The sequence below is a fragment of the Elephantulus edwardii genome, unplaced genomic scaffold (genome assembly GCF_000299155.1).
Source record: "Elephantulus edwardii isolate Elephantulus edwardi_28Jun2011 unplaced genomic scaffold, EleEdw1.0 scaffold00446, whole genome shotgun sequence".
NCBI classification, from domain to species: domain Eukaryota; kingdom Metazoa; phylum Chordata; class Mammalia; order Macroscelidea; family Macroscelididae; genus Elephantulus; species Elephantulus edwardii.
The window spans coordinates 153,050-180,297 of record NW_006400196.1 but is presented as its reverse complement, the minus strand read 5'-3'; the positions used below and the strand labels follow the sequence as shown (position 1 = coordinate 180,297).

The 27,248-nt window shown below is 41.0% G+C and overlaps 1 protein-coding gene across 1 annotated transcript in view; it reads right to left on the bottom strand.

Annotated features, from left to right (window-relative positions):
• The window catches only part of FCRLA (Fc receptor-like A), a 72,554-nt gene that overhangs the window by 31,948 nt on the left and 13,358 nt on the right, over positions 1-27,248 (bottom strand). Inside the window, exons 2-8 of the mRNA XM_006902754.1 lie at positions 15,953-15,973; positions 14,048-14,305; positions 9,961-10,215; positions 8,960-9,085; positions 5,775-5,831; positions 3,973-4,010; positions 3,817-3,878 (exon numbers count right to left, since the gene is read on the bottom strand). Coding sequence (XP_006902816.1) covers positions 3,817-3,878; positions 3,973-4,010; positions 5,775-5,831; positions 8,960-9,085; positions 9,961-10,215; positions 14,048-14,305; positions 15,953-15,973 — 817 coding nt within the window. The remainder of the gene's footprint in view (positions 1-3,816; positions 3,879-3,972; positions 4,011-5,774; positions 5,832-8,959; positions 9,086-9,960; positions 10,216-14,047; positions 14,306-15,952; positions 15,974-27,248) is intronic.

Below are 27,248 nucleotides of genomic sequence, written 5' to 3'. Positions count from 1 at the left end.
GCATAACGCAGATTGTTGATGAGTCTACCTCTAATCCTGATGCCACATTTCTTCTCATAGAGCCCAACCTCCCGAATAATCTGTTCTGCATATAGATTTAAAATGCCCAGAATTAGCAAGAGTGTCAGGAAGTAAAGCCTAACATACTTTGGGAAGGCATGTAAGTTGTTTCTATTTATTTAGTTAGTTTTTAAAAGATGATAAGAGAGTATTCCTTGAGCTAGCAATTCTACTTCTAGGAATTTATCTGTCACATACTCAAACATGTAGACCAAAAATATTGAACTATATTGTTCATTATGGCATTGAATCATAAACAGTGGGAAGCATTTATAAAGCAGATTAAATGAAATATGGTATAGTGTTTGTTATGTATTCCTTAAAAGGAAAAGAATAACAAGATCTCCAAAATATACTAAATGAAATAAACATACTGCATAATTATACATAAAATATAATCGAATTTATAGTCTTAAAATAAGTATGTGTTAAATAAATTTGTAAAAGTTTAGAAATACATTCCAAACTTTCAGCAATGGTTCCCATAGAGGGGAACAGGAAAGGGAAAGGATGCGTTGGGACAAAAGAGAATTCTCATTTTTTGTCATTGTTGTGTACTGTCAAATCAGCATTGACTCATTGCTGACCCTCCAAACAGTTTTCAGAGACAGTAAATAGCACGAGAAGAGATTGCCCATCCTTCTGCCACAGAACAACTGGTAGATTCAAGCCACATGCTTTCTCAATTGCAACACACCTTTTTACACTTTATATTTCTGTGTGTTTTGTCAAGAAAACAAAATCCTAACCACTGGATCAATAGACAACATTATAATAGATGAAGGAAAGATTGACATTGTCAATAATTTCATTTTACTTGTATCCATAGTCAATACCCTTGGTGCAAGCAATCAAAGAAATCCAAAGACGTCTTGTTGCATTGGAAAAATTTGCTGCCAAGGACCTCTCCAAAGTGCTAAAGAGCAAAGATGACAGTTTAAGGTGCACATAGTCCAAGTTGTGGTCTTTTAAATGACTTCTGATACATCTGAAAATTGGACAATGAATAAGGATGACAGAAGAATAATTAAAGCTGTTGAGTTGTGGTGTTGAAGAGAACTGATGATTTCGTGGACTGCCAAAAGAACAAATAAGTCTGTCCCAGAGAAGTGCGACCAACCAGGGTGCTCCTGTATCAAGCATGATGAAACTTGGCCTCACACACTTTGGGCATTTTGTCAGGAAGAGCTAGACCTTGGCAAAGAGTATCATACTGAGAAAGGTGGAGGGTCAGAGACAGAGAGGAAGACCGTCAACAAGACAGATTGACACAGTCACTGTAACAATGGGCTCAAGCATATCAGAGATGGTGAAGGTGGTGCAGGATAGAACAGGGTTCAGATCCATTGATCACAGGGTTATCATGAGTCATAATCTATTACATGGCACCTAACAACAACAACATATTTATGTGTTACTGAGCATTTATGGTTGTAAATGTTGGTTTAAGTGTGTTTGTGAATATGTACAAACATATATGACCCATTTGAAAAAAACTACATATATTTATATAGTATCATGTGCAGGAATGTAGATTAATGAACTTTAAATGTTAGTATCCATCATTTCTCATTTGAGGGTTTAAGTTAATGACTTTTTTGCTTATTTGTATTTCAACTGTATACAAAGGATATGTTGCTAATGCTTATAGGGTTGTTAGTTAAGTGTAAGGAAGTTAAGTTATGGGTCAGGTAGCTTATAAGAAACAATATATAAAAAATTTTAAAAAGAAGCAATATTAATGTTTGGAAAAGGTTCAACTTCATAATAGTAAGCTCTCTAATTATAAGGCAGAGAGTTTTATGACCTCTGCTGATAATTAAAAGGCTACACGCCAAACATACTTGGAAGCTCTATGGGGAAAAGACTCATTGATCCACTTCTGCAAAGATCACAGCATAGAAAACCCTACAAAGCACTTATAGTCTGAAACGTGGTGTTGCTATGAATCAAAAATAGACTCTATAACAACTAAAAACATTGTCATTTATAAGCAAAGGACAGACATTGCTATTTTTTAAAAAAAGAATATCTGAAGAGAAAAACCAAAAATATATGAAAAATGGTTTAGCATAATCATAAAATCCTTATTTCTAAAGGACAGTTTAACACAAAATAGACCTTCAAGAACAACAATAACTATCATTCTCTGCTATTATTAATACTGAATATTCAACGGACTTCCCAAAGAACAAACAGATATATCTTGGGGCAGGGGGGAGTACAACCAGAAAATTCCTTAAAGGTGGTGAAGCTTTGTCTCACATGTTTTGGGCATGTTGTTAAGAGAGGTTAGTCCTTGGAAAGAACATCATGCTTGGAAAGGTGGAGGGTCAGCAAAAGATGAAGACCGTCAACAAAATGGATAGACACAGTGACTGTGTCAATGGGCTCGAGTGTGTTTGAGATGATAAGGATGGTGCAGGATAGGACAGAGTTCACCTTTGTTGTTCATAGGCTCACCGTGGCGATTTAGTGGCACCTAACAACACAAGAGCATGGAAGTTGGTAATGGGACTATAAGACTATATATAATAAGTATTATGACTTGACGGCACATAACAACAATCATATGTAGTTATGGAAATTACTTAGCAGAGAAAGTTGTTGAATCTTGAAAGTAAGAACAGCATTGCACAATGATGAGGTACTAGAGTTCCAGGAACATAAGGCATCTCTGAGGACATGCAACAAAGGGCATCCTGCAAGAAAGCTGCCAAGGATGACTTGTCCTAGAAGCAGTCTGCTTCCCGTAACTCTAATGGCAGCATGGGAGAATGAGAAGATTCAGCATTTTCCACTGGTGACTCATCTTAAGCTAGACTTCCTGAGAACTTGAGTATCAAAACAAACTAATTGTTTCACTCACTATCTTAGGGATAGAACAACAAGAGCGAAAGTTTGTTGGAGGGAAAGTATTCCATGTCAAGAAGAGGAGCACCCAGCCTATATTCCAAATCCCTATCACCTCTCTCTCCTCTCTTTTATCCATCACTCCCTTCCCACAAGTCTTATCATTGAAGAGACACAGACTCCAGACAGCAGCCTTTAAAAGGTAAAAGTAATCTTGTCTTTATATTTTGAGAACACCACATGATTTTTATTGAAGAAGACGGGAAATAAACAATCACTTCTAATATTTTGGTGCGTTGTTGTGATTGTTGTGTGTAATGGCTGACCCATGGCTGACCCTCCGGGGGGTTTTCAGAGGCAGTAAATCACATGGGAAGAAATTGATTGCTCATCTTTTTCCCTAAGAGAGCAACTGGTGGATTTGAACTACGTGCCTTTGGGTTGTAGCGTAACTTCTTACCACTAAGCCACCAGAGCTCCACATTTTTGTATATGCTCATCTCTTTTAACATTTCTGATATCATGTATACTTCCATGTACATTTTTTATTACTTGGTGGAAACTAATAATAACAATCTGTAACATAAGCATTTACTTTGGTTTTATCATTTAATAAAATGAATTTTATTAGTAGTATGGGCGTATAAACAGAAAGGTCTTAAGAAGTGCTGAGGCACAGAAGGAATCGGTACAGTCAGTCATCCTAGTCCACTGTGTGACTTTCAGAAGAGTGCATCAGGACTCACGCAGCTGACTCTGACAGAGTTCTTTCCCTTCCCTGGAACCGCAGCATCCCCTTGGCCTCCGAGAGAAATTCAGTCCAAGAGACACCAGATTCTCACCTCTTCAATTCTCTTCCTCAGAAACAGTTGAAACTAAATATTGTTCTGGTAATCTGGGTACATGTTTTCTTCCTCCTGGCCTTCTGGGTGTTTGAGAAGTGAGTAATTGATTGTCTTCTCAGCCTAAAGAAAGCAGAAAGGAAGGGGCCATGGGATTCCCTGAGGAGTCAGAGGGGGCTGGAGAAAGGAGAAGGAAGATATGGCTGGGGCAGCTCACCTCAATTTTAGCAGCATCCTCGTCATTAGTAAAATTGGCTGTGGGCAATAAGAACAAAGATCAGTCAGGGTACGGTGTGTGGCCCACACCTCACCTGGAAGGGGCCTTACCGCCCCATCAGCTTACACCCACCGCATCCCAGACACAGCATCTGCCCTGACCCATCTCACTGGCAAAGGGAAGCAGTCATCCATGCCACATTGTTTTATGAAAATTGCTAAGCACTCCCAGAAGTAAACCAGGCAGCTTCAGAAACATGAGACATTGGGGAAGAAGAGGAATCAGTATCAGGGTGGAGTTAAGTCCAAATTTTTGCAGACCACAAACTTCAGGAGAGAAAAGACTATGGAGAATTTCCAAACAGGCCGAATGATCTATGTTGGAGCTTTGAAGGATCTGATACTTACTCTTTGACATTTAAAAGGAAAAGGGAGTGAGAGAGTGTGAAGAAAGAACTTTCTCTGGTAAATCGTCAGAGCACAACAAATTCCCAGCATCGTTTTACCAGTAAACTCTTTCACTTTGCCAGTGTGAAAAGCAGCTTCAGTATCTGCAAATCAGCACCCTTCAGGAAAATGGGGAGGAGTCTAAGACAATGCACCTATTCTCTTAACTTATCCCCAGGACACAAAGGGTCCCTATTTACTACCATCAGCCCCACCACCTCCCATGCCCAGCTGCCTTGTGAAATGTGTTCATACCAGTATAGACAGAAGCAAATATCAAGCCAATTAAACTTGGAATTTTATCTACATCAGGTTTGAGCACATTGCAAGCCCAGGCTCATATTCCTACTTGGTCTGGCCAAGGGACACAGAGGCCTTGCTCAAAGCATAACTAGACATGTGCTGCTTTGCTCAAGCTCTCAAATCTGTTGGCTCTGCTCTGAGTCATATTCCAGTCACCCGATGTGCAATACTCAATGGCAACTTTGCCCCATCCCTTCTGCTTGCTTTTGTTGTCATGCCCTCAGAGAAAAATTCAGGTTCTTCCATGCTTTGATTTTAACTGCAGTCAGAAAATTGCCCAGAATTACTCCTTTTCTTTTTATAGCACTTCTGTGTGGATCAGGAATTGTATGGCCACATAGTTTCAAAACTCCGGGCATGGAAGAGATTAGAGTTCATCCTCACCAATTTATTTAGGTCCTCAGGGGGGTGACTAACTCCACAAGGGGAAGTGGTCAGCTCTTAGATTCACTTGAACTGTGGTGACAGAGCTAGGACCAGACACAAAGCCACTAACCCAACACAAATGGTCATAAAAGCCAAGTTGTTTTCTCCAATGTAAAGCCAAGTAATATCCCTGGCGCTGTAGAACATTCTCAAGCCCAAATCACCTGTTAATGTTCCACTAAGATTTAAATTCTGCTACCTGCATGGAGATTTTTCCTAGGTTATTTTCTCTTCCTCATAAAATTCTTCTCCCTTAGTCTCATTTTCCCCGGTCTTATTCTCCTCCTCCTTCCCCGTGGCCCTTTGTGCCAAAGCCCTACAGAAAGATCCAAGTAGCTCTAATTTCCTGCTCTGGATATGGCTCCAGCATCCCCAGTCCCAGAAATTCAGACACTGCTTCACTCTCTGGACACAAACATATGCTTGTGTTGTCTCCAGAGAGGTCCTCTGTAGGCCTAGGAATTAGACTCAGAGCTGGCCAAGCAATTTGAGCCCCTGCCCTCATCCCACTGCCCCTGCATCTCTTGTACTCTCAAATGAACTCACACAAACTACTTCTCGATGGTTCCAATCCATATGGCAGCCCTGGGTGGGGCATGACTGGTCCCCCACAGAGGCTGTACTCACCTGCTTCCTCAGGGAGGTTCTCTCCCATTTCCCTGTGCTCAGGGTTTCCTGGGAGAGCTAGGAGGGGCACATAGGAGGTTAGTAGGATTATGGACAGGGCCTGAGTTGTCAGGGTCAAGGAGTAGGTTAAAACCAACTTAAACTATCCTTCTCACAGACATTTCCTTTCTTCCCCACTCTGCAGCTCCCTAGGCGCTGTTCTGACCTAAACAAGGACTGCTCCAGAAAGAAAAAAAAATTGGAATTATGGGGATTCCTGCGAGTGATGGAGGGACCACGAATGGACCTTCTTCAGACTTGCTCTGTATTATTAAAAAAAACAAAGAATCTTTTTTCCTCCTCTCAATAGTATTCTTCCATATTGGTAGGGAATGGCAAAAGGAAATGCTAACAAAGCAAATCAATCAGAAACTATTCTGGACAATGATGTGTGACTGTGGCAATGTACCACAAGGAAAACGGACTCATCCTAAAAAAAGAAGGTAGCCGAAGAGCAGATGTCCCAAAGGCCACCAAAGATCCATCCAAGCTGTGCACTGCCATAAATTAATCAAAAGCTGTGTAATCTTGACTTTCCACTCGAAAACAGATACAGATACATATACTCATATGTATAAACTCCTATGTAAGATGAAGATGGGTTAGTTCTATTCTGACACGTTCATAGTCTATTATGAATGTCTAATAAACCTCTGTTTTTTCACTTGCTCTCGCTCAGCACCTTTTTTTGGTGGTGGTCTATCAAAATCTGACACCTGAGTCAGAACTTTCTAGGCCTTACTCAATGAAATCCCTGAACCTCTTTGAAAATTATCCCCCTTGACAATGTCTCTATATTAACTTCTCAGTAGCTGAAATCCTAGCTACTTCAGAATGGATTGCAATCTTTTCTGTAAGGTATTAGTAGTAGTTTGGGGGTTTTGATTTGGGTTGGGGTTGTTGTTGTTCTTCTTTCTTTGTGGCTCCAAGTCTTCCCCCCTACCCCTTATTCTGTCTGCAAATCTCCTTATCTTTAGCACTCATTTGTCTCCAGTACGAATTTTGAATTGTGATGATTTTCTTAGTAGGGTACCTTCCTTTCCCTCTTCTCTCTTTCACATTAAGGCTAAGGAGGAACAAAGCTTCCTTCTAAGAGAGAAGTTCTTCCAATTATTAGTCAATGAACAGATATTTATTGAGCAACTTCCTGAGTACAAAATACTGTGATTGGTGCCAGGGAAACTGGGGTGAAGGGGAAAAGGAGATTTCTGTCCTCTGCCCTCAAAGAGCTTAAAGTCTTGTGACCATCTCTGGAGTCAAGCACAGACTCCACTGGTGACCTCCACTCCAACTCTGGTGTGCCTCATCTCCTCTCTTTCTGTTTTGTGGTTGATTGTAACAGCATTCGATTACTTACCACCTTCATTTCCCTTCCCTATCCTAGTCATCTAGATAGAGGATGAAGCTGGAGAGAGGATGAAAGACAGCCAAGCGTTGAGGACTCTCCTTCATAGGGTCACTATGAGTAGCCTGCAACTCGATGGCACTTACCAACAATAACATCAACATAGAGAGAGAGATCATCTGGCCCAGTGGGCAGAAAGCGATGCTACTAAGTCAAAGGTGGGCGACTTTTAATCCGTGGCCCTGGGGCCTGTCTTTCATTGTTTTTGTTCAGACATTCCTCTAGGTCATATAGCCCTGGTGTACAAATTGCCTTATAGTGGTAACTAGTGGTTGCTGTGAGGCTGAACACTGTGACACTGATGTGTCAAAAGTGTTAATGGTCAGTTACCCAATGCGGACAGAGAGTGAAATGGAGCTCTCCAGTTAAAACAAGCTTAGAAGGAGGAGTGGCATCCACTTCCATAATAGCTTGCCTCTGGAAACCCTATGAACCTGGAGAGAGGATGAAAGGCACCCAAGCATTGAGGACTCTCTTTCACAGGGTCACTATGAGTCGCCTGCAACTCGATGGCACTTAACAAAAACAACAACAATCCTAGTCACAGACTCATTTCCACACTTTCAATCTTCATGGCTGGAATACTCTTCTAGTCTTCTCTGCTTGTCTAACTGCCATCTCCAATTATCCTTTCCTCCATAATGTTTAAAGTGCTTACATATATGCTCTTTATACCATTCAAAGAGCCCTGGAGGCATAGTACATTTCCTGTTGGATCGCAAAAGGTCAGCAGTCCAATTTCGCCAACCTCTCTGGGAGAAGAATGGACAGTCTCCTCCTGTAAAGCTCTATAGCCTCAGAAACCCAGTGGAGGGTTGCTATGAGTTAGATATGATGGCCATAGGTTTGGTTTTAGCTTTTTGGTTTAAGGTCCTTTTGACACAGTGGTTAAGTGCTGACTACTAAACAAAAGCTTGGCAGATCAAACCCACCAGATACCTTACAAGAGACAGACTTGGCAGTCTGCTTCTGTGAGGCTTTACAGCCTTGGAAACCCTTTCAGGCAGTTCTACTCTGTCCTACAGGATTGCTGTGATTGAATGGACTCAACAATGGGTAGGCACTACTGATGCCCTGACATCATTCAAACTAGCAACTCTGAGATGAGTCTAATAGTGTCCTTATTTTCCAAATGAGGTAAACAGAAGCACAGAGAGATTAAGTGACTCACCCAAGGTCACACAGCTGTGAGCTAAAGAGGTGAGGCTTGAATCCAGGTTGTTTGATATCAGCATATATTCTTCAATTACTACACAATACAATACTTCCCCTGCCTCATGAAACCTTCTCTAACTGCCCCACTGGATGCTCAGTTTTGTGACTTCTCATCACAGCCTTTCCATTTCCTTATCATTATTCTTACTCTGTCCAGTTATTATTATCTATTTATGATTCTATCTTCTCCACAATACCATATACTATAAAAACCTTGAGAGCAGGGATTGAACATCTCTGTCTCTGTCTCTGTCTCTCTCTCTTTCATTGTTTTTGAGTGGGAACCAACTCATAACTGACCCTCCAGTGGGTTTTCAGAGGCTGCAAATCACATAGTAGGAGATTGCCCATCTTGCCAAACACACAAGCAATTTTATTCAATGTTTGTTGAATGAGTAAAATATGGAGCTATATAGTGGAAAGCTGTGATTTATCTATTTCAAAGGCAGACGTGCTAGTAAAGATTGGGTCTAGGATCTTGCCCAAGTAGAAATTTTAATAAGAGAGGCCAAAAGGAACCACAAACCTGAAATTCGTTTTCTCTTGAGGTGGAACAAGGCTACCACAGCAGCAACAATGACTATTACCGCAATCCCAGAGATCACTCCTGCGATGATCACCTCCATTGAGGAAGAGCTCGCCTTCTTAGACCCTGGGGAAAAGAGAGCTCAGAACAGGCAACACTATTCCTGCACCATCTTCATCGTCCCCATCTTCCTCCAATGCTATATCCCAGTGCTTGTCACCTGTAGCTGTTTTCTGTCGGGGTCACTCATAGTTGCAGCAAGGTTTATAGAAACCTTACCTGCCCAGAGTCTCTGTAGCTGGGCCTGGGCCTTCCTTATACCCAAGTATCTCCACCAAACTCACAAGGACTTGGCATAATGAGGCGTGTGCAAGGGCATAGGTGGGGTTCCTTTCGATGCTCAGGGTAGCAGTGAGAGTAGAACTAAAGACTCAAGAGCTACTACTATATTAAGCAAATTGTTGAACTGGCCAGGACACACGAGGCCTTTGGGAATGAATGGAGTTAATTCAGCTCTTAGGAACGTCCAGCAGCTTAGAAAACCACTGAGAAAGTTCTTTTGTTCTTAATATGGAGCCTGCATTTTAAAAAGGGACAACAGCCCTGTCCCTCTTCACCTCAACGTGTCAGAACTCGGAACTCGGAGCCCTACCCTTGTCTCTGGCCAATACTCAGTAGTAATGTGTCCACATCTCTTCTCCTTGGCTCTTTGTCCAAGGGCCCGGTTTTCCAGCTGAGGCATTTCTGAGATTCACGTAGGCCTATATCACTTAAGCCCTAACCATCTACCCTCCCCTCCCGCTTCCTTACAGTTTTTTCCCCCTCATTGCTACCAGTTTGGGGTTGTTTTTTTTAAAATGTTTTAGGTTTTGTTGAGAATATATACACAGCAAAACATATCAACTCAACAGTTGATATTCATACAATTCAGGGGCCCTCATTACTTTCCTTGAGTTGTACAACCATTTCCCCTCCCTACACCCTGAGAAAGTTCCCCCTACCTTGGACAGTGATGGTCACATTGTGTGACTGGTGAGGCTGATTCCCTAGAAAACCTTTGCAGTAGTAATCTCCACTGTGACTGTGGTTTGCTCGTGGGATGGAGAAGTTGGAATTTTTGGGATAAAACTTCTGAGACTTCCCATTCTGGAAGAACGTGACCTTGTACAGGGGCTTGCTCTTCCAGCTGTGACATCTCAGCACAATGGAGTCCCCCTCCTGAAACACCAACTGAGAGGTCTGGAGTAACACCCAATCTGTAAGATACAGAAGGATCACAGGAACCATAGCCCTTTAATTAAATTCTGAGACTCAGATCAGCCATTCTGATATACGGTGGAAAGAAGTCAAGTTTGGAATCAGACCAGATTGTTGTTGTTGTTGTTGTTGTTGTTGTTAGGTGCCCTCAAGCCAAGTACAACTCATAGTGACTTTATGAACAGCTGATCTTTTTTTTTAGATTTAAAGCTAATTTTCTCTTTATTCAATATGGAGGCACACTGGATAATATTCTCAACAAAAGAAATAAAAGATTATTCTGGCCATTTCCTTGACTTCCAAGGATATGACAGTTTACAGCATGATCTCATGAGGTTATCACTGATGCACCTTTTTCACCAGTTGCATCCTGGAAAGATGAAAGTCTTCAAGCATCTTTGCCAGACTAATTCGAGGTGCTCCATCATCTGTATCACTTTCTACAGGGATGGTGGAATCTCGGTAAATGTTGACATTTTTCCTAAGCGTCTCATCTTTTTCCAGATCTTCAAGGAAATTTTGGTATTGTCTTTCATCATCTGTATCTGTGTTTTCCCTATCTCTAGCAAGCTCTTTCAGTTTCCAGTTTCTACGACGCTGACTTTTGGTGCAGTCATAACTCTTCTTGATTAAGACCACATCTGGGACCCATCGTATGTTAAACATGCACACAAGAATCGTGGCAAAGAAATCCTTTATGTACTCTCTTCTCTGTCCCTCTGCCATGAGCTCGCTGGCTACCACGGAAGGATACCACGTCCGGTCCAAGGGTCTGAACAGATGATCTTAAAGCTGTCCCTATTCTGTGCCATCCACCTCATCTCTGATACATCAAAGTGCATTGCTGAAGTCACTGTGTCAATCCATCTCGTTGGTGATCTTCCTCTCCGTCATTAACCCTCTCTTTCCAAGTGTGATGTCCTTGGCAAAGGAATAGTCTCACCTAGCTACACAAAGTATAAAATACAAAGCTTTGCCATTTCACCTCCTAAGAGCACTCTAGCCACACCCTTTCCAAGACATATTGTTTGTTTTTTTGGCAGTCCGTGGAATATTCCATATTATTCTCCAGCACTACAACTCAAAGGCATCAATTCTTCTGTCATCTTTATTCCGTTTCCAGCTCTCTGATGTGATTGAGAAGACCATGGCCTGAATTAGATGCAGAAATGCCATGCCAAAAAGAATTACTTGATACTGGTAAACTTTCAGGAAGTACCACATGAATAAGAGCCTATAGTAATGAAGTATGAAGCTCAAGCTTCAGTAAAGGCATAAGCAAAAAATAAGGTCCCAAGAATTGATGGAATACCAATTGACATGTTTTAACTAACAGATGCAGTCCTGGGTGTGCTTATCAGTTTATGACAGGAAATTTGCAGGACAGTTGCCTTCCCTACTGACTGAAGGGATCCATATTTGTTCCCATTCCCAAGAAAGGTGACTCAATAGAATGTTGACATTATCAAACAATATCATTAATATCACATACAAGCAAAATATTGCTGAAGATCACTCAAAAACTACTAGAATAGTACATTGACAGAGAACTGTCAGAAGTTCAAGCTGGGTTTAGAAAAGGCCAGAACACTAGGGATATCATTATGGATGTCAGATGAATCCTGTCTGGAAGCAGAGAATGCCAGAAGAATGTATGCTTGTGTCTTGTTGACTATGCAAAGGCATTTGACTGTGTGGAATGTAATAAATTATGGCTAACATTGAGAGTGGGAATTCCAGAACATTTAATTGTGCTCATATGAAATCATGGCTGGGTAGGACTTACAAATGTGGGATGCTTGTGGCTCGACCAAGGAATTAGGTAGCTTCCTAATAACAGAAATAAGGTAAATAGCACCTTTGAAGTGGAATATGTAAATAAAAGATGTGGTGTTGTTATGTGCTCTCCAGTCCACAAAGACTCTCAGCGACCCTATACACAATAGCTCTGAACCCTGCTCTGTTGTTTCTGTTGTGTGTCATAGCATCAGAACCAACCCATAGTTGATCATTCAGCTGGTTTTCAGTGGCAATTAATCACATGGGAGGAGATTGTCCTTCCTTCTCCTGCAGAGCAGCTGATGGCCTCAAACTACATGCCTTCAGGATTGCAGGGCAGCTTCTTGCCTCGAGGCCATCAGAAAATCCTGCTCTATCTAAGAGGCTTCATCAGTTTACCATCTCACTAGACTTAACTTGAGTAGGTTCAGAAGTAGAAAATAGAAATCTCACAACTATCAAGAAAGAAGAGGCAGAGAGTGTACTACGTCCTTTGGGTCAGAGATTCCTGTCCTAGGCAGAGGCTCAGACCAGTATCAGCAGCAGAAGAAGAAGAAGAGCAGGAGGAGAACCAATGACTGGTATGAGACAGAGCTGAACTGGAACTGCTGCCTCACATAGCTAGAGCCGAGGATCTTCATCTAGTCTTACTGGTGGAATGGGGCAGGGTTGAACTGGAGGAGAGTAAGAACATCATAACCAGAAGAATTAAAAGAACTTTGTGACGATGGCTGTGCCCAGAGCCTCCAGACCAAACTCAGAGCCATGAAGCAAGGCACATCTGAGAAGAAGCTGTACTGACTGAAAGATTGTATGCTTGGTGTTTCTGACTTGAATAGTAACCAGCTACTCCCCTGTAAGTCCCATAATCATGAATATTGTTGATGCGTTCCATGTGGTCATTGCAATGAATTGTGGACCAAATAACATTTCGAGAGCATGGGAGGGAAAGCTGGCATTAAAATTGACAGAAAAATGTACGGGGAGCATGAGGGGTTTGTCTGGCCTCATGGCAATGGGCTTTGTGCTGTTGACATTGTTAATGGGATCTCTATCCCCTTGGGGAGTTAGTGAAAGCCAAACACTGCCACCCCTAACATTAGCTGCATTGTTTTTACGATGCAGTGGGTCCATTCAGACAGAAAAGATGCATGTGAAAAGGACACAGAGACAGACATCAGAGATTTATATCTTTGGGGAAGTAGAACACTATGGACATCCAATAAGCAGCCTAATTGATGAATCTTGGTAAATGTGAAGCTTCATGTCAACAGAGTCTTTATCTGATGGATAAATAACCTGATGCATATTTTTTAGAAAAGTATAGGAACCAGGTAAAGGACAGGGGACCAAGTGAAAAGGAAGGATGATAATATCCATCTTAATCACCTCATCACTTCACTTTGTGGAAAGTAGCTACTGTGTACCAGGAGGTTTATGCAATCATTGATCTGTTCAGTCAACATTTATTAAGTTTAGCCCTGTGTCAGAGGCTGGAACTGCAAAGATGGATAAGATACAACTTTAAATTCAAGTTGCTTATGCTGGTACAAAAGAAAGACAAGGCATACAACAGCAATGAGCATTAAGAAGGGACACGAAGAAGAGGAGAGGCGGCAAGGGAACAGAGACTCAGGGGTTAAATAAATTTGTCTTGACTGTATGGTTAGTAACTTCAAGAGCTGAACTCAGCCGTGATCTGACACCAGCCTTGTGTTTTCTTGCTCTACCATTAGAATCGAAGGGTTTTATGGATTTCCTTCTGCTTCTCTCACATGTTTGTGGTCTTGTGATCTCTCTCAATCAGGACAAAGCAAAAACAACCATTAATATAGTCTGAGGGATTTCATTGACACTTCCACCCTCACCACACATACTAAGAAAAGGGATGGTGAAAAGGGGAAATGATTGGGCAGAACGGCTTCCAACAACTCTCAGCCATGCTTCCTAAGTAAACAGCCCACCCCACCCACTTTCCTGAAAACCACTGCAAAGTAAGCAGATTGCCTCTCCCCTTGTCCTCCCAGCCCCTCCAGGTTGTCCTCCACTCACCAGAAACCACTTCCAGCTGCACTGGGTCGCTGAGGCTGGTCAGGGGTGTCTGACACCTGTAATCTCCGCTGTCATCCAAGGTGGCCTTAAAGCGGTAGCTGGGCTGGACCCCAGTTGGCATAAGGCTCCCTCTGTGGAACCACTGGGTGGAGTGGTTACCCGGGATGTATGCCCCGTGGCACTTCAGAGTCACATAGTCCTCCCTGAGCACATTGATCCACGGGGGCTCGATGTTCACCACCGCCTTTGGAAGATCTGCTGAGGGGCAGAAAGAAGGGAAAGTAAGAGGCATGGAGACTGAGCAGGCAGGCCCTGAATGTCAAGCAAAGGAGCTTCTGTGTTTCTAGTGAAGGCAGTAATGGTGGAGCCAGATCCAGAACTGTTCTGCAACTGAAGACTATCCTTCTTGCACATCCACCATGAGACCGGGGCCCCCAGGACCTCTGAGGGAGCTCCACTACTCCTAGTAAGCAGAATAATATAACCCATGTGTTCCAGAGTTGAACTGTGTTCCATATGTTTTTTTCAGGACCATAATCTTTGGGAAGTAGCTCAATTGTAATTTCTTATTTTAACCACTTGCATCACCCGGGGAAGAAGGAAGTCATGTTTGGAAAGGTGATTGGACAGTGGAGGACAGGAAGACCTTTAAGGGAATGGATTGACACAGTGACTACGGCAATGGACTCAAGTGTGTCAGAGATGATGAGGATGGCACAGGATAGGACTGGATTCAGATCTGTTGTTCATATGGTCTCTATAAGTTGTACCTGGTTCAGCGGCATCTAACAACAACAACGGAAGATGTGTATATAGAAAGAGATACTTTAGGTATATATTTTTAATCCCCAAAGGTTATACTAACCACTTTTCCCTCTATCTCTCATTCTCTCTCCTTTATCTCTCCTGTGCTTGTGTGTATGTGTGTGTCTGTCTTTCTCTTATACGGGCACATACACATCTCACAAATAACACTCTGTTGGGACTCAATTGTCTCTCCTATAGAGATATTCTACCCAGAGTTGAAAAGTTGTGCATCTGGTGGAGATGTCAGGCTTGGGAATCAGATAGCAGCTTTTTGTTCTGACCCAATGTCATTCCTTATCCATTAGGAAGGAGGCCAGGATGGCCCTTCCTCCCACCAAACACAAAGTATCCTCTGTGTCCTCAGAAGGACAAAGAGTGGGTGGAGTAGAGAGGCTGACAGGCAAGTCTAAGACCATCTGGTCTGAAGTCCTTGCAAAATAAGTGATACAGATAAAGACAGCAAAGTCCATTGGGCCAGAGGCACATCCTCTCTCTGTGCAGGTCAACAAGCCCTGAAGTCCTCAGATCCACGCAAACCAGAAGAGTTATCAACACGCAAAGACAACCTAGGCAGACCATGTGATTTTGCATGAGTAGGAATCAAAATTGCTGAGCTCTTGGTTTTATTTAAGGAGCGTTGGTGATGCCATGCGTTACATGATGGGCAGCTAACCAGAAATGTCATCAGTTCTGATACACCAGCTACTCCTAGAGAGATGACGAAAGGTCTCCAGGAGTCAAAATTAACTTATGGCAGTGGTAGGTTGGTTCGTTTTGTAGACTGTAAGGCAGTTAGACAAGAGAACAGAATTCTCGCTTTGTGTGATAGTAGCTGTGATAACTCACTAGAACAGAACCAGAGGAGCAGAAACACCCATTTGTGCATGTGATGGCACATTACCTGCCTCCCTGGGAGAGGTGGAGGAGGAGAAAGCAGGGGAAGCAGGTAAGGGGAGACGAGACAGAGAATAATTCTCCTCTGAGAATAATTGTCTCTCCTTGATTTCATTCCTGAGCTGCCAGCAGGGCACTGGGAACAGAGGAGGCAGAAGAGGAGTGCTGTTAGGGGAGGGGGGAGGATGTGGGTTGAACACTTACCAGATGTGCCAGTAACAGGAACTGTAAGAGAGAAAACAAAGGAAAAAAATCTGAGTCTCAGTACCCAGACATCCCTGCCTAGACCAAGAGCTGGAAGGCACTCCATGTCCCACCCACCCACCCACCGCTTCCCCATAGCAAGGCCTTCACTCAGCATCTCCTGTGATGCCCTGGATGAAAAACGACTTTAGAACGATTAGGGTGTTCCTTCCCTAACAACAGGAGAAAATAAACTCAAATTCTACAGAGCCCTCTCCCATCTGTTTTGTTACACTCCTTTGGTTTAGTGTTTTTGACTGCTTAATTAACAAAACGCTTCTGAAAGGAAAGCCCTGCCCAGCTTCACATATGTGACACTTCAGTGTAACAATTTGGTCACAGTCTAGCTTGAGAAAGAATTTGTTCTTTTGTGAAGGAGAGGTAGACATGTATTGAGTGGATGATTACACAGGTAATTCAAATCCATCATCACTATAGAAAATAAACATGAGCAAATATTTTTGGCACAAGTCCATTGGGATTTTTAATGTGAAAGCTTCCAGATGGTGCATGCATTTAGGCATATACAAGTCACAAACAATGATATGGCATAAAAATGTCCTTTAATCTGATTCCCCCCCCCCATTGAGCAATATAAGGCCGAATAGTTCAATTTTTTTTCTATGCTGTCATTTTTCATGACTGTGCAGTATACCACTGTTTGCATCTTCTGTGATTAATGTAACATCTCTATTTTTTTGACATCTTGATGGCAACTGTTTTTTTTTTTCTGCTATAAATACCTGCCAGGATAAGAAGAAGGCTGCAAAAGGACACTGAACATGTACTTTAAGGTGAAACAAAACGAAATGTCACTGGATGTGGACAAACTCTTCCCAAGTGCAAACAAATCTGTGCTAGGAAGGACCAGGTAGGCTGGATAAAAGTGGGAGATGGTGGACCTGGGAACACCATTACTGAATGAAGGAGTCCCTGCACTCTGCTGCTAACTTAAAAAGTTAGTGCTTTAACCTATTTGGAGATGTCTGGGAAGAAGGGTCTGGTGATCTTCCGAAATGCCAGAGCCTTGAGCTCAAGGGAGCACTGATCTACCCTGTAACACAAGATGTTAGCTGAGTCCCGGTCATTCCTATGGCAGCAGGTTGATTGGTTGGTGTTATTATTGGGTGAATTGGTGAAGTTATATCCTTGGCTGAATTAGAGCCCTCTGTGTGTATACGTGCATATGGGGGGTTGGGAGAATCTCATATGTTTGTGCTGAGAGAAAGGCCAGAAGCTTCCAAGTATGTACAGATCTGTAAGCACAGCATAAAGTATAGAAAGAAATTGAAGCTGGAGGAAAAGTAAAAAAAGTTATTATAGGGAAAGTCTTGGCTTATGGTTTTGGAGAGCTTGATTCTGGTCTTGATTCTGCCATTGTCTATATCCATATACTTGGACTAATCACTTGGACTACTACTTTTAATCCAGTGCACTTTAACAATTGTGCATGGGCTTTCTTTTGTCCTACAATACATACTGAGCCCCAAAAGGGGAAAAAATCTCTGCCCTCATTGAGTCAACACTGTTGATTCAATTTATCATTGAGATAAACACATATATCATCAATTGAAAACAATTAAACTGTGCTTAATGTCAATTAGAAGAGTATGGATAAAATTCTATGGAGTTTTAGACAAAGGAAAGATCCCAAGGCACTGTATTTGGTATGGATTGACAAGAAAGTGACTTTCATGAAAAAGATGATATTCATCATAGACTTACAAGAACCGATAAGATTTTGACAGACTGAGAAAAGAAGACTGTATTTTATGGCAAGGACCAACAAGTACTTGATAACATTACTTGTTTTCAAGGATTGTCATTATTGCATTACTAGTTATCAGGATAACATTACTAGTTATATAGAATTGCAGTCCAATCTGTACTTGGATTCTGATCGCTGCTAAAAACACCTCCAAAAGCTAAAAAGAAAACTAGGAATCATACTCAGGAGGGTTCCAAATGCCAGATTATGCAACAGTAAATAAGAATTAAAGCTATGTATAGACACTGATTCCACCACTTCAAGGTGGTCTTGCACAAATTTTCTTCTCTGTAATTCAATTCTTGAGCTAAAAACAGGGATAAAATTAGTACCATTAGTACCTTCATGGTGCTATTGTAGGAACTGAATGAGATGAGCTAAGTAAGGTATTTATCTTACTTGCTCTCTAATGTATGGTAAAATTTAAAAAATATAAATGTAAAAAACAATCTATTCCTTAGTTTAGTGGGAAGTCATACAATTTTTTAGTGGAAGCTGAAAATGCCATGTCAAATGGATTGAAAGCAGGAAAATATTGAAGAGATCATTTAAGAAAGAATCCATATCAATAATCTAGAATCCATTTACCCACACAGTATTTGACCTCTCAGTACTTTCTCTTTTCCTTCACTAATCTCCTATGGAGTTTCTTTCTTCCATATGTCTTAGACACATATGCTCATGGTTTTCCCAAGATCTTGGCACCACTAGACACTGAACTGCCTCCAGAATCAAACAAACCCTGCTTGTTTAACTACAACCTCCTCTCCTTTTAGTTCCTCTCCTCAAGTGTCTCCATTATAATTATCTTTGACAATATTAAGAATTGAGCACTTTCTTCAACAAGATGGAAAAGTCATTTCCAATTTCACCTGGAATGGAAAAAGACCCAGAATAAGCAAAGCACTCCTTAAAAAGAGAAACAAGGATGCACACCAATGTTTATTGCTGCCTTGTTCAGAATAGCAAAGAGTTGGAAACAAGCCAAGTGCCCATCAACAAATGAATGGATAGAGAAGCTGTGGTACACTCACACAATGGAATATTATGCAACACTGGAAAACAAAGAACTCATGAAATATTATACAAAATGGGTGACTCTGGAGGACATTATACTGAGTGAGATATCTTAGTCACAAAAGGACAAATACTGATTCCATTGTTATAAAACAAGACTGACATAGGGGTTGGGGAAAAACTAAGAAGAGATAAACAATGTATATGTAATTGAAACAGATAAGAGAGAGAACTATATAAAACGAATATATGTTTAGCTATTCTTGGAATGTCATGAGTCCAGAATAAGAGATGCATAGTAAAGTGGATGGGGTGGGGAGGGGGGCTTTATAACAGTGGAAGAACTTTTTTTCCAAAGAAAAGAGTGAAGGGGGGGCGGGGACAGGGAGGAAAACACGCAATAATGAATAGATTGAAATTCAAGGTCTTTATAAACTTCCTTTTAAAAAAAAATCACAATTTAAAAAGAAGGGGGAAAAGGAACAAGGTAGTAGGCATCACACTCCCCGATTTCAAATCCTGCTACACTGCCATGGTGGTCAAGACAGTGTGGTTCTGGTACAATGACAGGCACATAGATCAATGGAATAAAATTGAGAACCCAGAAATCAGCCCATCCATCTACAGTCAATGGATTTTTGACAAGGAGATGAAATCAGTTAAGTGGGTAAATGACAGCCTTTTAAACAAATGTTGTTGGCAAAATTGGAAAGCTCCCTGCAGAAAACTCAAGCAAGACCTACACCTCACACCATACACAAAACCAACTCAAAGTGAATCAAGGACCTACGACTAAAATCAAGGACTATAAACTTCATCAGAGAAAAGCTTGGAAGAACTCTAGAAGCCCTAATCCACAAAATGAACAGTCTTCTAAGCATCCTGAAAAACCTACAACCAGGAGAGGATAAAATAGATGAATGGACTGTCTAAGAATCAAATCCCTATGCACATCAAAAAACTTCTCCAACAGTCATGACATGTCTGATAAGGGATTTATATCTAAAATTTATAGAATACTCGAGCACCATAACAAAATAAAGTTAAACAACCCAGTCACAAAATGGGCATGAACAGGATATGAACAGACACTTCACAAAGAAGAAATTCAGATGGCGAACAAACATATGAAGACATATTCAAAATCCCTAGCTCTAAGAGAGATGAAAATCAAAACGACATTAAGATATCACCTTACCCCAGTAACAAAAGCAAAAATCAACAAAGCAGCAAACAGCAAATGCTGGTGAGATTGTGGAGAAATTGGAATCCTTATTCACTGTTGGTGGGAGTGCAAAATGGTGGAACCACTGTGGAAGGCAGTATGGCGCTTTCTCAAAAAGTTGGAAATACAGGGAGCTCTGGTGGCCTAGTGGCAAGAAGCTGCAACTACAATCCCAGAAGTGCATGGTTCAAATCCACCAGATGCTCTGCCGGGGAAGGAGGGGCAATCTCCTCCTGTACCAGTCAGATCTGATTTGACGGTACACGCACACAAAAATAATTTAATAAAAAATAAAAAAAAAGTTGGAAATAGAAAAACCATTTGACCCAGCAGTTGTGGAAATATACCCTAAAGAAACCAGTACTGCCACCCAAGCAGATGTATGCACACCCATGTTTATTGCTACATTGTTCATAAGAGCAAAGAGATGGAAACAATGCAAGTGCCCATCAACAAACGAATAGATAGAGAAGCTGTGGTATAGTCACACAATGGAATTCTATGCAGCACGGACAAACAAGAAACTTATGAAATATTAAACAAAATGGGTGGCCCTGGATGGCATTATGCTGAGTAAAATATCTCAGTAACAAAAAGGCAAATACTGCGTATTGCCACTGTTGTAAAACAGGACTGGGGTGGGGTGGGGAATTGTACAATAAAAGATTTTTTTTTTAAAGAGAAAAGCGAACTAGTTTGGGAGGTGGGCAGGGAGGAAAATATGCAACACTGAATGAATGGAAATCCAAATTCTCTATAAACTTTCACTAAAATCTCAATAAATTAAAAAATAAATGAATATATACATACATACATAACAATGCTAGGAACATAAACACAAGCAATCCCAGGTTCTTGCACCTTTTGTTGTTGCTAATTTGAAATAGATCATTCATATCTAACATCAGTTAGTCAAGTGTTAGCCTTATATATAATGTACTTATTTGTACATTAAAAGAACACTTTCAGATATACTAAAACGTCTTTAACACAATAATCCAGTAATAAAAAGTGTGTTGATGTATCCTGAAAAAAAATAATAATAATTGAACACTGCTCACTAAATGACCACATAATTCTATTGCTAGATATACTCACAAGTCACTGAAGACTCACCAGTCACTTTTTAAAATTTTTTATTTTAATTGAGGTTTTAACAAGTTTGTAGAGACCTTGGATTTCCGTTCATTCATTATTGCACATTTTCCTCCCTACCCATCCCCCCAGTTTGCTTTTCTCTTTGAAAAAAATTCTTTCATTATTGCACAAATTCCTTTCCTTCCACCTCCAGTCCACTTTGCTATGCAGTTCTTATTCTGAACTGTTGTCATATAAATAATATTTAATTAGGGTATATTTCCTTTTCCACATTCTGTTGGGTCACCTTCATTTGGGATAGGAACAAATATCGATCTCTTCCAGTCAGTTGGTCAAGTGGTTGTTCTCCAGATTTCTTGGCACAACCTGGTGAGCACATCCATGGCAGCATCTGTTAACTGAAATATATCAATTGGTATACCATCTATTCCTGGAGCCTTATTTTTTGCCATTTCCTTCAAAGCAGCCTGAACTTATTCTTTAATCACCATAGGCTCTTGCTCATATGTTGTTTCATGAAATTCTTCTGTGTCTGCCAATTCCTTTCTTTTTTTTTTTCATTTTTTAAAAAAATATTTTTCTCCACTCAGACTGCGTCCTCTCCCTCTTCCTCTCCCATGATGGGAGAGAAGAACGATCATCAATGGCAAGTGGCAGTTGCAACGAAGCAACACCAAGAGCCGGCTTCACACTCAGGAGAGAACGCTGCGTCTCCTCCTCATGGTTTTCGGTGCTCTACACGATCAGAGAAACTTCTCTAGTAACGAACTATAGAAATGATCCCTGAAAGTATAGTCTTTGCCAATTCCTTTCGATACAGTGACTCAGTATATTCTTTCCATCTTCTTTGACTACTTCCTGGATCATTTAACATTCTGCCGAAAGCATCCTTGATTATGGCACCTCGAGGTTTGAATTTGTTCTTCAGTTCCTTGAGCTTAAGATATGCCAAGCGAGTTCGGCCCTTTTGATTTTCTGACTCCAACTCCTTGCACATTTCATTGTAATGTTGTGCTTTGTCATCCCGTGCTGCCTTTTGAAATCTTTGATTCCACTCTTTAGTATCTTGAATTCTTCCTTGTAGTCCAGGCTTGGTTTAGAAGGGGTCGTGGTACTAGAGATATTGTAGCTGATGTTAGATGGATCTTGGCTGAAAGCAGGGAATACCAGAGGAATGTCTATCTGTGTTTCATTGGCTATGCAAAGGCATTTGACTGTGTGGATCATAACAAACTGTGGCTGACTCTGAGAAGAATGGGAATCCCAGAACACTTGATCGTTCTAACGCGAAACTTATACTTGGACCAGGAGGCAGTCATCAGAACAGAGCAAGGGAACACTGCATGGTTCAAAATTGGGAAGGGCGTATGTCAGGGATGCATCCTATCTCCATACATTTTCAACCTATATGCAGAACAGATTATTCGAGAGGCTGGGCTCTATGAGGAGAAATGTGGGGTCAGGATTGGTGGACGATTTATCAACAATCTGCGTCATGCGGATGATACAACCCTGCTTGCTGAAACTGAGGAGGACCTGAAGCGCCTGCTGCAGAGTGTCAAGGACTGCAGCCTACAATATGGATTGAGGCTCAACGTCAAGAAGACAAAAATTCCCACCACTGGACCAATTGGCAGCATCAGGATGGATGGTGAAGAGATTGAGATTGTACACAGCTTTAGTTTGCTTGGCTCCATAGTCAACAGTCTTGGCACCATCAGCCAGGAAATTAAAAGGCGCATTGCCATGGAAAAGTCTGCTCTTAGGGACCTCTCCAAAGTACTGGAGAGCAATGGTGTCTCTCTGGAGACTAAGGTGTGTTTGATACAGGCCATGGTCTTCGCAATCACTTGTTATGCATCAGAGAGTTGGACAATGACCAAGGAGGATAGAAGGAGAATTGATGCCTTTGAGCTGTGGTGCTGGAGAAGAGTATTGAGAATACCATGGACTGCTAGGAAAACAAACAGATTTGTCCTGGAAAGGGTTAAACCAGGTGGCTCCTTGGAGGCAAGGAGTCTGAGGCTCCGTCTAACATACTATGGACATGTTGTGAGGAGAGACCGGTCCTTAGAGAGGGACATCATGCTTGGGAGGGTGGAGGGACAGCACAGGAGAGGAAGGCCCTCTATGAGGTGATTTGATTCAGTGACTGGGATAATTGGGATGGGAGTGTCGGAGACAGTGCGATTGGCACAGGACAGAGCGGAGTTTAGGGCTGTTGTACATAGGGTCGCTATGAGTTGCAAGCGACTCGACGGCACATAACAACAACAGCAACATATTTCTTTTATATAGTTCTTTCCCTCATCTGTTGCAATGCAATGTACATTATTTATCCCTCTTTACTTAGTTCCCTCTCAACCCTCATGTCATGACTCCTCCAGGATCATCCATTTTTTAGAATTTTTATGAGTTTTTCTGAGTTTCTTGTTTTTCAGTGTTGTGTGATTATACCATTGTGTGATTATACCACAGCTTCTCTATCTATTTGTTTGTTGATGGGCACTTGCATTATTTCCATCTCTCTGCTATTGTGAACAATGTAGCAATAAACATGGGTGTGCATACATCTGCTAGGGAGCAGTTCTGGTTTCTTTCTGGTATGTCTCCAGTAGTGGAATTGCTGGGCCAAATGGTGTTCCTATTTCCAACTTTTTGAGAAAGTGCCATACTGCCTTCCACAGTGATTCCACCATTTTGCACTCCCACCAACAGTGAATAAGGGTTCTAATTTCTTCCCAACCTCGCCAGCATTTGTTGTTTGCTGCTCTGCTGGGTTTGCTATTGTTTCTGGGGTGAGATGATATCTCATAGTCATTTTTATACTTACAAGTCTTGAAAACAGAGAATGTACACCAATGTTCATTGCTGAGCAATTCAAAATAGCCCAAAAAAGTGGGAATAACTTAAATGTCTTTCAACAGAAATGGATAGATAAGATGTTACATATTTATATCATTTAGCAATAGGGAAAACAGAGTATTGATACAAGCTACAATATGAATGGAGCTTGAATAAAATATGATGAGTGAATTAAGTCAATCACAAAAGGACAAATATATTATCTCACTTATATAAAAATATAGGGGAAAAGAAAAGAAATATAAAGACAGCAAAGTTTACTAGTGGTTACCAGGGGTGGAGAAGAGTCTTGAAATACTATGGTTCAACTTGGAGAGGGTGAAACCAGGCTGCTCCTTGGAGGCAAGGATTCTGAAGCTCCATTTGACATACTTGGGGCAAGGAGGGACCGTCCTTGGAGAGGGACATCATGCTTGGGAGGATGGAGGGACAGCACAAGAGAGGAAGATCTTTGATGAGATGGATTGATTCAGTGACTGGGGTAATGGGGATAGATGTGTCAGAGACAATAATGTTGGCTCAGGATAGAGCAGGGTTCAGAGCTGTTGTACATAGGGTTGCTATGAGTTGCAGGTGACTTGACAACACATAACAACAACTACAACCAGGGGTGAGAGGGAGGAATAAAGGAGGCCTCACCATAATAAAAAAATTGTATTGATTAAAGGTAGTGTTCTATAGTTGGTAATTGTAATTTCTGTCAATAAATTGTACATCTGTAAAAACTTTAATTAGTAAACCTTGTGTAGCACACATATTGACAATGAAGACAGAAGAAAGTAACTGCTATGGCTTCTTATGTACAATCAAATACTTAGTAGGACATAGTTCATTGGTTTGGAAGTTTAAGGTTATGGTTTCATGGGACATTTCAGTTAACTGACCTATGAATGTTGTTAGTGCTTCTTTTCTACCTCTTAGATTTTTGCATAGTACGTTGGGTCTTAAAAGTTGACAAACAGCCATCCGTAGTATGGTTATTAGACTCTATCTTCTGAATCAATAGAGGAAGAAGGAAAATCAGAAAGAGGGCCAAGAAATGGAAATGTCTGACTATTTATCTCTGTGAACTATCCTTTGCCATGAGGCCAGAAGAACCAGATGGTACCAGCTACACTTACTGATTATTGTGGTCAAAGATTCTATGGAAGAATCCAGAGGAGAGAAGAATGACGAAAACTAAAGACTCATGGAAACAGCTAGTGCAAAGAGTAGATTGAACCTCTGCTTCTGTGGCCCCTGAGACCAGAAGAGCTACATGGGACTCAGCCAGCAGTGCTTATCTCTAAGATATCACAATAGGAGGTCCTGAATACAGCGGGATAAAAAACTTGGACCAAAACTCACAATCCTGAAAAAGACCAGGTCTACTGGTCAGATAGAGACTGGAGGAACCACTCTTCAAGTCTAGAATGGAAATTGCTCACATGGCTCAATTTTCAGCCAAAATATAAACTTTTAAGAAGAAAAAAGTAACGCTTAGAAAGATAAAGACTCCTTAGAACAATCAACCACTGGAGATCAAAAGGGTAGCATTTTCCCCAAGGACAAAGTTCAGAAGCCATGGAGGGATATGAGGAAGGGAAGAACAAAAACAAGAAATGTGAGAGTGAGAGGTAGGAGAGTATAGAGATAAGTGATGGTATTGGTGGGAATTGTAATCACTGGCGCAAAACAAAATGTGGACAATCTGTTAAATGGAAAATGGATTTGCTCTGTAAACCTTCACCCAAATAATTTACACACAGAGAAAGAAAGAAAAACAGACTCTCAAAAGAATCCTGATCAAAAGTAGGAGAAATGCAGAATAGAATTTAAAATTTTCATGAACCCCAGACTTTCTGTATCAAGCTAGATAAAACCCCAATACTATTGCCCTGAGATAATCTTTTAAGCCAAAAATAGTATCTAACATATCTTGAAACAAATAATAGTTTAGTTTGACTAGTAATTGTCTGCCTTGAGAGTATTATGTTATTTTAAAAATACTATAGGGGATCAAATTGACAGAAACAATTAAAAAATTAGATAGGAATCTGAGGGCACAGTTAGTTTATGTTAATGGGGAAGGAACAGCCTAGAGAAGGAGGTTGACATAATCAAAGAATGTAATTAACGGCAGTGCATCATACATGGAGAGACAGTAATTGGTATATATTTTGCTGTGTTTGTTCTCAACAACAAAAATAAGTTTTAAAAAATAAAAGATTAAGGGATGTCTGTTTTTCAACATGTCTTTTTAGGGAATTCTGGTAGCCTACTAGGAAGAAACTGCTGCAATACCAAAGGAACATGGTTTGAATCTACCAGCTGCTCTATAGAGGATCTTCTCCCATGCAATTTACTGCCTCTGAAAACCCACTGAAGGGTCAGCTATGGTCCTGTTCCAACTTGATGGTACAAAACACCAAAAACAACAAATTTTTTCAAACTAATCTGTATTCACCTTGTTATCTTTTGGTTTAGATTATGATTTGTCATTATAATTAGCTCCTTGAAACTCCTCTTCATTCCCTCTTGCTCCATCAAATTCACCTTCTCTCTATCTGAATTTGTTTATCTCAATATTACTGAATTTACCACACAAATAGGCATATAGATATTTCTGTAAAATTAAAAAGGATATTCAGCATGAACTTCTCCTCACAAGTTTGCTCTACTCCTCCAGTGGCCAAGTAGTAAGAAGCTGCCCTGCAATACCAACGCATGCAGCTCAAATCAACCAACTGTTCCTGGCAAAAGGATGGGCAATCTCCTCCCATGTGAAAACCTGCTGGAGGGTTGGCTATGGGTCGTTCCAACTCGACCACACAGAACAATCACCATGAGGTAGTTAACACTTATCTTTTCCTCACAACTCTTTTACCAAGTTTATTTGTGTCTCCACAAAATTCATGTCTATGTCCAACCTCAGGATGTGACGTGGTTTGGAAATAGAATCCTGGCAAGATGCTACTGTTAAAATGAGGTCATACTGGAGCAAGGTAGACTCTACTTAGATGACTGGTGACCCGGTAAGAAGTGAAAACAGAGACACAAGACTATCATGTGATTACAGAGTCAGAAATTGGAGTGATAAAGTTACAAAGGAATGTCTGCAACTGCTGGCCATCACTAAAAGTTAAGAGAGTGATAGAATGGATTTTCCCTGCTTTCATAGTTAAAAAAGTCATTGCTAGATCCATCTTAAAGTACAATATTGTCAGTGACAGGATAATACCTATACGCATACAAGGAAGTCCAGTGAATACCACTATCATTCAAATATATGCACCAACAACCAG